A 13,094-nucleotide genomic window follows, 5' to 3' on the forward strand; every position below is an offset into this window, starting at 1 on the left:
GAGGGGCAAACCGCTGTGTGTCTTCCTTTCTGGTAGAGGCCTTGACAGTGTGAACTGCGATGAACTCGGACCACTGCCGCCCGGTTGGGAAGTCCGCAGCACGGTTTCCGGGAGAGTATATTTTGTAGATCATAATAACCGAACAACCCAGTTTACAGACCCGCGGTTACACCACATCATGACGTAAGACTCTTACCGGCTCTTTTTGGCCTCTGTACCGTTACAGTGCCGTGTCTCCTACTGGTATTTCCCTTCATCTGTCGACTGCCTTGTTGGTTAGCAGAGCGTAAGCGTGAGCAAAATACGCTAATTACTGAGTGGACAGTCATGTGTTTTAAACTCTCAAGCCAGCTGGGTGCAGTCCTGAAGGCCTGTGTCACAGCCAGCCTATAGCTGAGCTGCAGCCTAAATCAAACCCCCGAGCTGCCGCAGCTTCATTCTCGGAGCTTCCACACGCGTATCTGATGAGACGGGCGGCCTCAGAGTGGGAAGCAGCGGAGTGAGGTTTCCCTTGGGGCCTGCTCACCACCACGGGGGAGGGCGGGTCCAGAGCACCGGTTGGCTTCCCAGACCATCATTCCCGGGGCAGTTGGGTCTGGAGATGACCTTGGATCCCACGCTCCATGTCCCAGGATAAGGGACGTGTGTCCTCAAACATGAGAGCCCAGAGGTGCTTGTCACTGAGAGCTGACGTAAGTCATCAAAACTGGAGCAGAACAGATAGCGGTCCTGGGCCGCCTCCGTCCCTGGACTTGCGCCTCCGGGAGGAGCCCTGGAGATGCCCCGGATGAGAGGAGGAGGAGCGGCCCCGCCACGTTTCCCTGGCTCGCTCTTCTGCGTGTCGCCTCCTCCACTCTCATCTGATTTCAGTGTTCCGGTCACCTCCGTGTAGTTCTCAGCCCCGAGGCCCCGCTGAGAGCGCGTCGGCACTAGAAGCCGATGAATGCTAGAGGCGTCTGTGTTTACTCATGACAGTGAGAATATGTATGAGAGGCGGAGATGGGGGTCTCCTTTGTTATATCCTGGACACCTGTTGGGTTGGCCAGGAAGTTCGTTTGGGGTTTCCGGTAACATCTGATGAAAAGGATGGTCTGAGGGTGGCCTCCTGGATTTTCACGTATCTGCGTACACAGTTGTGTCACCGGGGAAGCACTCTTGACTGGAAGTGGGTGTCCTGACCTCTCTTCTCGGTCCCTTGGTGTGTGTGGGGGGACCCCACTGGCCACTGCCCTTGGGGTGACCGCAGCGCTTCTGCTCTCCTCAAGTCACCAGTGCCAACTGAAGGAGCCCAGCCAGCCGCCACCACCACCCAGCGAGGGCTCCGTGGAGGACGAGGAGCTGCCCGCCCAGAGGTACGAGAGAGATCTGGTCCAGAAACTGAAGGTCCTCAGACACGAGCTCTCCCTGCAGCAGCCCCAGGCTGGCCACTGCCGCATCGAGGTGTCCAGAGAGGAGATATTTGAGGTACGGGGTTCGGGGCAGCTGGCCGTCAGGCGGACTCTGTCCCCCGCCAGTGGGACAGTGAGTTCTGCTTCCTGTCTGGTGTGTCGGGGGTGAAATGCAGCGCTTTATCAGGCTGAAGCCCCAGGCAAGAGAGGGGTCAGTATTTCCTCCTGTGGTCAAGGTTTAAAAGTCAGTGACTTCTGAGTGAAGATCTAGCGATCTGTATACAGCTAGTACGAAGTGGTACTGTAAATCCCGCACCTGCATTGTACGGATGGTATTTCCTGCCGTTGGCACGGCATCCTCAGAACTGAGCATCCCTGTGCGGGGCCTGGCCCGCCACCTCCCCGTAGGGCACTGTCTCCCTGGAGGAGCCAGTGGCCTCCCTCTCCCTTCTGGCTCTGGGTGGCGTGCTGACCTCTGTCCAGCTGCCCTGCGGCATTGGGCTCCCTAAATAGGGGACCTCTGGCAGGCAGGGTCCTTTTCTCAGGACCACCATCATCGGTAGAGTCTCAGCCGTGTACGGGCCTCTGTGGAAGCCTCGCTGAGGCGCAGGCTCTCCTGGCCCACAGCAGCCGGGGGGCCACTCAGCGCCTTCTCCAAAGTGCCCAGAGCCGCATGAGTGGAGCAGCCCAAGTGCCCGGTTTTGCCCACTGAGCATCTTAAGCGGCTGTCAGGACGGGGAAGCTGAATTTTGGACACGCTGCTGCCAGATCTTTTCCATTCAACATCCCCTCGCCTCTTGGGATGGTCGCTTTTGAATCCCGTTAAATGTAAAGCAAGAAAAGGTTCTTAAGTGCCTTTTCACTGAAAATACCCACAGACACTGAGCTGGTTCCACTCCAGAGGCTGACTCTGAGGCCCTGTTAGGCTGACCACATGTTTCCTGTGTCTGATAAGCTGCTTTATGTTCCACTGAACGCCTGCGTGGCTTTTTGACTCAGTGGGAAAATGTGCTTTTTGACTTCAGATGTAAAACCAGGCTCAAGATTCTTTTACTGTTTCTTTCTTATTATTTTACTCTCTTATGAGGTCTTCATTTGGCTAAAGCATATAAACTTATAGGACACATTGGAATTCATTTGTGTGGAGAAAATCAACCCTAGAGAGGACGTTTAATCCTTAAGTTGTGATTGTGCTGAGGGTAACTGTGTGTATCCTGGGGTACAGTGTTAGCTGCCATGAGCTTTGTTGTTTCTGAGGGAGTGATGGTGGGAGAAAGGTGAAGAAGGAGCAGTGAGCCAGAGCTCAGAGTAACATCCTGAACAGGAACCAGACAGGACTCAATGGAATTCTTAAAAATAAGCTCGGATCTCATTTATAGTCGGGCTGCATTATAAATAACCTTTCATCATGTTATGACTTTAAAAATAAGACAAGTTCTTCTCTCTGAAACTGTAATTTTGACGTGCAGGAGTCTTATCGCCAGATAATGAAGATGCGACCAAAAGACTTGAAAAAGCGCCTCATGGTGAAATTCCGAGGAGAAGAAGGCTTGGACTATGGCGGGGTGGCGAGGTGAGAGGCTCGTGTGTCCCCACTCCTGCGTGGATGTCAGCGCACCTGTGAGCAGATGTTTGCCGAGCAGCCCTCTGCCCCTTCCTGGTGCTGATTTCAGGGCAGTCAGAACTCGGGTCTTGCCATCAGAGAGCATTCTTAGGAAAAGAATTCCTAAAAGCGTGTGCTTGCTAGCATCTCGCTATGACCCATCAAGACCCAGCTCTTGACCCAATCATCGCTTCACTTCTTACGAAGTTTGAATTAAACTTTTAACCTTACTCCCTTCTCCATCTGGCCTGGGAAGACAGTACCCTCACTGAACCTCCTGAACCGGAAGTTAATGTGGAGACAGCCTGGCTTTTGTCCTAAGAGGACTTTCAGGGGTGGGAGGGAGGAAGGCATGTACATTGCCTTTGTGTCAAAGGGGTTTTGTAAAGTGAGGTTTGGGTCAAAATGATTCATGCCGATGATTTTAAAGGCAGTAGTTTCTCATGATTATGTTATGTGTCCTGTCTTCCCTCTCTTCACCTTTGCGACGACAGTTCTTTGGCTCTTTTAACTGTCTGTTTTAATAGAACGAGTCATCTAGATCGTGAACTTGCTCAAGTTCATTTATTATCTGCTGACCCTGTGAGGTGTGTTTGTAGGCACATAGACTAGGTCATGGCTGTGGCGAGGATCAAATTTAATCCTTTCCAGCTTTGGAGTCTCAGTGTCTTCAGTTCTTCTGTCGTTGGCTTTGCAACTGTGCACGATGTGTTTCCGCCTTTATTTTTATGTTGTCCATGAGAGACACTGTCTCTTGGCCTCTCTTTTTCATAAGAGAAGGATATCGATGCTCCTGACTTTCCCTTCCTTCCACTTGTTACCTCTTGCATTCCAGTATCTGTAGTATAACTTTTACAGAGTCAAGGCCAAAGATTTACATTTTGTTCTGTAACCAAAATTAAGTCAGTCTCCTGTGCCTATGTATTATTTGTAAGAGTTGAAAGTCAATACATTGTTTTATATTATTATGAAAGTGTAAATATTGTTTCCTGAGGGATTAAGTGGTATGCTATCATTTATTTTATCCTTTTGAGCAAATTTTAATTTTTCTAAGAATTTCTTCTTTTAAACCAGGTCTTGTCTTTGTTGCTCCATTGAATATCGCCTTTGGCCAATTCCCCCCTCCCATCCTCTCTTGTGGAGGCCCTGTCCCCTGACACAGTTTCTTCAGACCTTCTGCATAGCTGTCTTCGTGGGACATCACTGCTTTCTTGGGTTGGAGCCATTGTTGTGTGGGTCTCACGGCTACTTATTCCTTGGCTTACTCCCTTGTGTTATTGGGGTATATCCTCAAGTAGGTTTCTTAGAAAGGGTGTGTGTGGGGTTAATTTTCCAAGATCTTAGGTCTGAAAATGTCTTATAATCTTTGCTTTGATAGCTTGGCTTCTTATAGACTTCTAGAAAGAAAATCATTTTCAGTCAGAACTCTGAATTTGCTCTCCCGGGTCACTGTCTGATGCGAGTCTGGTTTCAGTCACTTTTGTGCCGTTTGTCCCCATCCGGGAACACCCGTCATCCATAGATGCTGTACCTTTTTCCCGTTTTTCTCTCCCACTCCTGTCTTCAAGGCCTCCTTGCCCGTATCCACCGTCCTGCTCACTCCTCCCACCCCCTCCTCACTTCCTTGCTCCTCTTTCGGCTTGCTGTCACTCACTGGCAGAACCCCAGTTCTGAAGCATCCCATCCCCTCTCTGACAAGGTTACGAGTCAGAGAATCACCAGTGACTGCGAACCTCAACTCTGGTAGGTGCTGCAAGGGGCCTGGTTAACATGCAGTCGTGTGTGACAGTGGTCCCATCTTGGGGGTCATGGGACAGGAGAGCCTCCCACCCTCACAGTTTAGAATACACAAGCAGATTCTCACCCCTGCAGCAGTCAGCACCAGCAAAATTAGGTTCTGAGAAGTGATATGGGGGTCTCACTACGTCTCTGGGTGAAGTTGGGGTCTTTTCCAGCTGCCAAAAGTAAGTAAATGGGGCCGGGAACAGAATTGGTCCTCCAGCCTCTTCCCATCGCGTCCGCCTTTCTCCCCTCCTGCCCCTCCGTCTGGGATACAGGTTGAGCCCGGGCCTTCCTGACCACATGCTCACACTGCAACTGCCTCTCCTTGGGAGGTGCTTTTTCTTTCCCGATCGTCCCAGGTTTCTTCTTTGATCTTCTCCATATTGATTCTAGAAAGCATCTTTCTTCTGGCAAATGTAACTTTCGTCTGCCCTGAAAACATGAGTCCCATTCCCAACAAGACAAGGGCTCTAGGCTTTCCGTCCCTCTCTTCAGGGAGACTTCTGTTTCCTCGTTCATGTTTGTCCGAAATTCATGCCACACTACTTCCATTCTCTCTCCTCTGCCTTTTTCTTTCTAGTCTCGGGATGTCTCAAGAGTCAGTATCTTGAATGGTTTCACTTTACATTATTCCATGTGTAGCTGGGTGAAGTTTGATTTGGAAGGAGTTCGCTTTCTCTACTGCTTTCCATGGTTATGAAGTCTTGCAGGTGGAGATGAGTGTTGGTGTAGCTGCCTTGATGAACACGGTGCTGCAGGGAAAGAGCTGAGAAGCCCTGCTTTTCTGCCGCTAGTCTGATCTCCCACTTTTTCAGCTCTCGCGTCTTCCCCGTGTCTGAACGGTCCATACCGGTCGCGGAGGGCTGAGATGTCAGTTACCTGTGTGTTACACGTGCGTGTATGTCTGCTTCTTTGCCCTGCCTCTGGGTCTGAACCTTTATCCTCTCTCTCTCTCTTCTGACTCTGGGGATAGCGCTTCCTTGACCACTTCTGGAACTTTTCTCGTGCTCTATACCTCGTCCACAGCTCAGTCGGAATGTTTGCTTGTATTTTAATCACTTCCTGTCTAGACAGTTGCAGGTCCTTGGCGTTTATGAAAATAATTCTTTGTAAATCCAAACTCTGAAACTTGGGGCTGAACGAAGCTCGAGTTGGGAAGTCCTGCCTTCCTAATAAAGAGGCTTCCTAAGACTCGGCGTCTCGTCTCTGACAGTTCCTTCCTGTTGGAGTTCGATATGTCACTTTGTGTTGGTGTGATCATTTTGTGGGTATTTTCACGCGCTTCTCCGACAGATTATCTGCATTTGGGCTTATCCTTCCATATTTTCTCACTTCTGTGTTTTTCTATTTCAAAGAGTAAGAAATTTTAGAACTTAATAAGATTCGTCTATTTAAAGAAGTTTTGAGTAGAAAGAAGACAGGGTTACACAAGTGTTTATATAAGACTGCATACCTGGGTTTACCAAACCTGACCACAGCAACTGAGTCATGTTTTCTGTTTAGAGTGCTTTTTTTTTGTTTGGTTTTAATTTGGGCCTTTTAAAAATTAAAATATTTATTTGGCTCTGTGGGTCTTGGTTTCTGCACATGGGGGTCTGTGATCTTTCATCATGGCATGTGAACTCTGAGTTTCATCACATGGGATATAGTCTTCTGACCAGGGACTGAGCCCGGGCCCCTGCATCGGGAGTACGGATTCTTAGCCATTGGACCACCAGGGAAGTTCCATTGTCACCTGAGATTTTACCTCTACAAAGTAGCAGAGAAAACCTTCCCTGGGGAAAGGCAGGCTGACAGACACCGTGCCTCTGAGCTGGTGATGATTCCCAGCAGCCAGAGATAGTTCTCAACTTCGGAGTTGCTGAAGTTTTGATTTTCTGGTACCGCTAGAAGCAGTTGTTTCCTTCTTGAAGCCTATTTGCCCAGTCCGTACCAATCACCTTTTCTCAGAGCCAGGCAGCCTTATGAGTTTGGCTTCCAAGGGCATGGTCCATCAGTCCCGTGATGAAGATCTAAAACTAGGGGGTTTTAACATGTCTTCTTGTTGTTGTGCTTTCTAGGGAGTGGCTTTATTTACTGTGCCATGAAATGTTGAATCCGTACTATGGACTCTTCCAGTACTCCACAGACAACATTTACATGTTGCAAATCAACCCAGATTCTTCAATCAACCCTGTAAGTATTAATGAATATGGAGGTCAGAAATTAAGTTGGAGAATTTAAGTGGCTTTCCAGTTTCAACCTCAATTCTTGGTTTATTCATTGTAGACCTACTCAAAGTCTGTGGCAAATAAAATATGGAAAGGTAGACTGACAGCGGGATCAGGGATGGATGGTTTCCACCCCTTCTCTTCAGTGACTGGGGTCACTGAGTATGTTGTTTCAAAGACAACGAGTGAAACTGAGCTGCTCGTGGACTCAAAGCATTTTACTGCCATTTGAGGGAACTCTGGCTTGATGGCTGTATTTGTTGATAGTGTCATTCTGAGAAGTGGGGTACGAGGTCCGTCCTCCGCCCAGCCAGAACTGGAATATTCCCTTCTGTAACTGGCCTTTTTGGCCAGCGTGCTGATACTCTTAGCTGCTCATCATAGCAATGAGGAAATAGGAGCAGAATGTGGCCCAGGGGTGGCCCACGGTGAGCGGAGGGCTCTGCTGCGGGGCCGTGTCCTGTGGTCCCCACCGTGCACGTGGCTCTGAGGGGCAGTCAGTGCGACTTTCACCAGTGTGGACACTCTGTAATTCCAACCTAAGAGTAGAAACGGGGGTTCCCTGGTTACAAACCACAACAGCACTGGTTTTGGGCTGTGTCCCCGGCTCAGTCCCTTCTCTGGATTTTTCTCTCTTCTGCTTTCCTGTGGGATGGGGGAGGGATGGCAGAGGAAGAAGTGGGCTGCCTTTCGCCTTTATTTGCTCGTGGCACGCTGGGAGGAGAGGCTGGGGGCCTCCTGGGTGTGCCAGCACCAGGCGCTGCGCTGAGAAGGGGCAGCTCGTGGTTGACGCTTTGCCTTCGTCATGTTGAAATTCTCCATTTCTGAATAAGAGGTTCTGCATTTTCATTTTGCACTGGGCCCCACAAATTCAATAGCAGTTTGGAGAAGGTATTTGAACCAAGGGCACATGAAGTGTCATTCAGATGACCTCTCCAGAGTCCTGCTCTCATGTGACCTTTGACCAGGTGGGTCCTGAGCGCAGCCTGTGAATCACTGATTCAGCTTCCTGCCTGTGGGACGGGTCTCCTGAGAAGCCTGGAGAAACACCCCTGTCCACCCGGCCGGTCAGCTTCCTAACAGTGTTCTCTGCTGCCCCCTGCAGGACCACTTGTCTTACTTCCATTTTGTGGGTCGGATCATGGGTCTGGCTGTGTTCCACGGACACTACATCAATGGGGGTTTCACGGTTCCTTTCTACAAGCAGCTACTGGGGAAGCCCATCCAGCTTTCTGACTTGGAATCGGTGGACCCTGAACTCCATAAGAGCTTAGTGTGGATTCTGTAAGTACCGACTCAGGGAACTGAAAATTCACGCGTCACCTGTCTTAGGGTGCACCAGACCCATGGCTGTGAGACTGCAGGAGAGAAGCAAGCCCCCAGAGACAGAGAAGCTGGTCTGAGGAAAATATCTAATTGACTTACGACCTCCTACACTGTTTGACCAGCTACTCTTCAGGGACCAGTTTCTTTTGTTGTTTCCTTGAATTATTCGGTTACAATTGTGGCTGTTAATCCCCAGGCCTGGTGGTTTGTTTTTTTTAACACTCTGAGGTGTCTCATGGTCTCTAGAGGGACCAAGTGAAGTGAAGTGAAAGTCACTCAGTCTTATTTGACTTTTTGCGACCCCATGGGCTGTATAGACCATGGAATTCTCCAGGCCAGAATACTGGATGGGGTATCCTTTCCCTTCTCGGGGGGATCTTCCCAATCCAGAGATCGAACCCAGGTCTCCTGCATTGCAGGTGGATTCTTTACCAGCTGAGCCACCAGGGAAGCCCCTAGAGGGACCAGGAAGTTATCAAAAAAGTCCTGATATTCAGTCGCCTTTGTTTTACGATTATCCTAAAACTCTTAAAAGCAACAGGCACAGCTACACGGTTACTGTGGATGTCGGGGGTCCTCTTGAATGGGCTGATTTCACAGGAATGGGAGGTCCAGCTCCTTCCACACGTCCCAGCTGCTAAGGCTGGGGTGCAGGGGTCAGATCTGCATCCTGTGAACCACCCCAGCTGTGTTCCCAGAAACGTGGCAAAGGAGCCAGCCCCAGCTTTCAAGGGCTTCTCTGCACTGGAGCCTTGGAAAGGCTGCCTGGAGGCAGGGTGGCGCCGTCTTCTTGGTGTGGCTGCCCCTTGACTTCGTATCCCCGTCACGCTTCCCTCCTGTCTGCTCGGAGACTCGGGCACCCTGTCTCCGGGAGCCTCAGCAGCGTTGCTCCCATCACCCTCCTCTTGCGAGGGAGGAAGCCGGGCCGCCCTGACCCCCGCCTCTGTGCTCCCCCCCAGAGAGAACGACATCACCCCCGTGCTCGATCACACGTTCTGCGTGGAGCACAACGCTTTCGGGCGGATTCTTCAGCACGAACTGAAACCCAACGGCAGGAACGTCCCCGTCACAGAGGAGAATAAGAAGGAATATGTCCGGTAGGCAGTGTTCTGGGCATCCGGGGAGGGGGTCGCCTTGGGACGGCGGGCAGAGGTCACATTGAGATGGCCAAGGCTCCTCTGCTGCGTGAGCCTCCCTTCCCGTACTTGGACCAGAGTCACAGTAGAGACTTCCAGAAAGCCGTGGCGTCAGCAGTGGGAGCTCTGAGTGGAGGGCTGACCTGTTAAAGGGGGATTTGTGACCCCAGAGCCCAAGGGGGACTGGCAAGGGAGCACTTGGTTCTGGCTGTGACGGTGGAGACCACAGGAGGGGGAGGAGGAGGAGCCTGGAAGCTTCCTGAGCTCAGTCTCGGCATCTTCCCTCCGGTCTGTCCTCCCCCTTCTCCATGGGGTATTCAGACACATGTGGGGGTGTCGTTCTCAGGGTCCTATATTTTACTTTCAAACATTTTTTTTTTCAACTATGGCATCCCTAACAGGTCAGGTCAGATCCGACCGATTTCAAGCAGAGAATCAGCACATCTAAGGGAGGGGCTGGCTTCCTTTCCTCTGAGTCTTAGGCTGGTCACCAACCAGCAGGGGGCGTTCCTCCCCGTCAGCGGGGCGGGCGGGCAGGGCTTAGCAGATGTCAGCCCCGACCAAAGGAGGAAAGAACTGCTGCCCTATTGCTGCCAACGTGTGACTTTTGCTCTCAGGTTGTATGTAAATTGGAGGTTCATGAGGGGAATCGAGGCCCAGTTCCTGGCTCTTCAGAAGGGGTTTAACGAGCTCATCCCTCAACACTTACTGAAGCCTTTTGACCAGAAGGAGCTGGAGGTGGGCCATGCAGGGCTGGGGTGCGAGGGGCTGTTGTGTGCGGGGTGGTCCCTGCCTCCCGGCCAGGCTGCCGATGAGGCCGCACAGTCCCCACAGGCATGGGGGTCGCCGTGGCTGCAGGAGCGGGGACAGGGTTGGGGGACAGGGGCGTCGGGGAGCCCCGAGCAGGGCTGACGAGACCCGTCGTCCATGTGGTGGCAGGGAGTCCAGTTCAGCCGTGGCCCATCAGTCAGGGTGTTCCATGGCTTCCCTTGACTTCGAGACCTCCAGCGTAGAGAGGATGTGACCGTAACCGGCCGCCCCCATCCTAGCCAGCTGCTCAGCCTTGATTCCAGCTGTTATCAGGCCCAGGACGGGGTGTTACTGTCCTTTCTTGTCCACTTTCACAGGACGCAGCGATTCACTCACGTCTTGTCCACCTCTGGCGCCGCGTAGCTCGGGCCTTTTAGAGTGTCCCCAACCTTCTGCCTTGGTGTGCCGGAGTGCACGTGACCCCCCCGGTGGGGAGTCACACTTTACACCCCACGCGTCCCCAAGTGTGCCTGCGAGGGCCCGCGAGGCGGCCCCGCTGGGTAGGTGGCCCTGTGCCGCCGTTCTGGCTCCTCAGTGCACATGTGGGGAAACGTCACGTCAGCGGCCGCCCCGCGCCCCGGGGGTGGCAGCCAGCCTGGAAGTGCAGACACAGACAGGGGCCTCGGGCTGGCTCTGTGTGTTGGGGGGCGGGGTGTCCCCTTGTCTGAACATTGCTCGGTTGACTGGGGCATGGTTGGTCGGTCTCTCCACGGCCCGGGAGCCCGGGCGGCCTGTCGCGTTGCATGTCTGGGAAGTGACCCGCCTTCACGCCCCGCAGCTGATCATCGGTGGCCTGGACAAGATCGACCTGGACGACTGGAAGTCCAACACACGGCTGAAGCACTGTGGGGCCGACAGCAACGTGGTCCGGTGGTTCTGGCAGGCGGTGGAGACCTTTGACGAGGAGCGGCGGGCCCGGCTGCTGCAGTTCGTGACGGGCTCCACGCGGGTCCCCCTCCAGGGCTTCAAGGCGCTGCAAGGTGACTGCAGTGGCGGCCGGGCCAGGCCGGGTGGGGGCCTGGGACATCTCCTGGCATCGGGTCTTCCATGACGCATGCAGGGCACGGCAGTGTCACTCGTCCAGAGGCCTCTTCTCTCTCCACTGCCTCTCCCAGCATGAAAGAAACATCTGTAAACTGGGAGCCCGTGTCAGCCACACGAGTCTTCCACACCGCCTGCTCGGGGTGTCTCAGCCCATGGGCCCGCAGCGGCGGATGCTGGCTGGCTGGACTGGTGTCCCCACGGGGCTGGACCAGGAACGACCCCACCAGCAAGGCCAGGGGGGCCGGGATAGTGGGTGGGTTCCCCGCGCCCCACAGAACAGATGGCTTTGGGGGAGGAAAGCAGCTATAAAGCGCTCGGGTTAACTTCGGAGTTCTCCCGAGCGAGCGCATAAGCACGCTGTGCAGGCTGGGCCCTCAGTCCCCTCATCCGTTGGCCCGCCTGGTCGGCTGCCTTGTCCAGCAAGGAGCCGTCCTCCCAGGTGTCCCTTTCGTCTCAGACTGGGTCCCCAGGAAGGGGGCTGGGGGCGGCCGTGCACAGTATTGCAGCTGAGCTCAGAAGGGGCTGTGGGGCTTGTGGTTGGCTCCTCCACCCGGGAAGGGCCTCTCCTGCGCGCTGATGCTAAATCTGGGGGTTTTGTCACTTGATAACCCTGGCAGAAGGTTGAGAATACTAGTATCTTAAAACTTAGTAAGTGGACTTCACGTGTTCCTAGTGAGAGCGGGCAGGTTTCACGCAAACATTCCTTGTAGCCTTGTCCTTAGCCTGAGGCCCTTGTGGACTGAGACGTTCCCTCCTGTCCTGGGGCTTTGGTCCTGGTGTTTGTGTCTGTCTGTCTTCCCACCGGCCTCTGCACAGGGGGTTTCCTGGGTTTTTTTTTAAAAACAAATTCCTGGTGACTTAAGGATTCTTTCAGACGCCTGCCCTGGGGCAGGCTCATGGTCGGCTGTGAGAGGACAGCTGTCTGTGCTCTTCTGCGCCCGTGAATTTCCTAGAATGTCTGATGTTAGTCACTCTGTGGCCACCATGTGCATATCCCGAGACTGCGCAGAGCTCCCAGGGTTACGTGCACCCGACACCGTCTGGCAGGACGGGCAGGGGGCCCCGGGTGGTGGCAGGGGGCCTGGGCCCCACCTCTGAAGCGTGTTAACTAGACTGTGGTCTCGTAAGGCTCTACAGGCGCCGCAGGGCCCCGGCTCTTCACCATCCACCTGATCGACGCCAACACGGACAACCTGCCCAAAGCCCACACCTGGTAAGGACCGGCGCCCCGCCCTGGGGGTCCGTCTGTGGGGCAGCCCACACGTCAGGGTCAGCACGAGGCTCTTTCAGGAGCGCAGTTAAGTCCCGAGACGTGGCTGACCTTGGAGCTACTCCCCTGACCCCTGCTGCGTGTGTGTGCGTGTCCGTGTGTGCGTGTCCGTGTGTGCGTGTCCGTGTGTGCGTGTCCGTGTGTGCGTGTGTGTCCGTGTGTGCGTGTCCGTGTGTGCGTGTGTGTCCCTGTGTGCGTGTTTCCCTGTGCGTGCGCGTACCGGTGCCGTCAGGAGGGGGCACTGCAGGTTTAAGTCTGGGGTTCCTGGTCTCTTCCTTCTTGGACCTCTGCCTGTGCCAGACGTGCCTTGTGTACTGAAAAATGTTTCCTCCCTCAGTCTTCACTTAAACAATACTTGTAGTGGGGTTAGTCCCTTTGTGGTTTAAAAATCTATTCACTCATTCACCCTTGTGAACCACGTCGTGAGTGTCCCTCCAGTTGACCAGAACCAGTTCTAGACGCTGCCGGGACGCATGGTGACGTTGCGGGAGGTTCCTGGCTGGGAACCGGGGCTGGGGGTCCCAC

At 53.5% G+C, this 13,094-nt stretch overlaps 1 protein-coding gene across 3 annotated transcripts in view; it reads left to right on the forward strand.

Annotated features, from left to right (window-relative positions):
• SMURF1 (SMAD specific E3 ubiquitin protein ligase 1) overlaps positions 1-13,094 on the forward strand; it is a 92,196-nt gene that overhangs the window by 75,480 nt on the left and 3,622 nt on the right. For 2 of the 3 annotated variants that reach the window (XM_069570770.1, XM_069570768.1), the window contains 9 exons: positions 37-183; positions 1,266-1,464; positions 2,858-2,961; positions 6,834-6,948; positions 8,089-8,267; positions 9,269-9,406; positions 10,063-10,183; positions 11,034-11,235; positions 12,428-12,512. In XM_069570770.1, coding sequence (XP_069426871.1) covers positions 37-183; positions 1,266-1,464; positions 2,858-2,961; positions 6,834-6,948; positions 8,089-8,267; positions 9,269-9,406; positions 10,063-10,183; positions 11,034-11,235; positions 12,428-12,512 — 1,290 coding nt within the window. The remainder of the gene's footprint in view (positions 1-36; positions 184-1,265; positions 1,465-2,857; positions 2,962-6,833; positions 6,949-8,088; positions 8,268-9,268; positions 9,407-10,062; positions 10,184-11,033; positions 11,236-12,427; positions 12,513-13,094) is intronic. The other variant, XM_069570769.1, reaches the window with a different exon arrangement.

Source organism: Ovis canadensis, chromosome 24 (genome assembly GCF_042477335.2).
Source record: "Ovis canadensis isolate MfBH-ARS-UI-01 breed Bighorn chromosome 24, ARS-UI_OviCan_v2, whole genome shotgun sequence".
Lineage (NCBI taxonomy): Eukaryota > Metazoa > Chordata > Mammalia > Artiodactyla > Bovidae > Ovis > Ovis canadensis.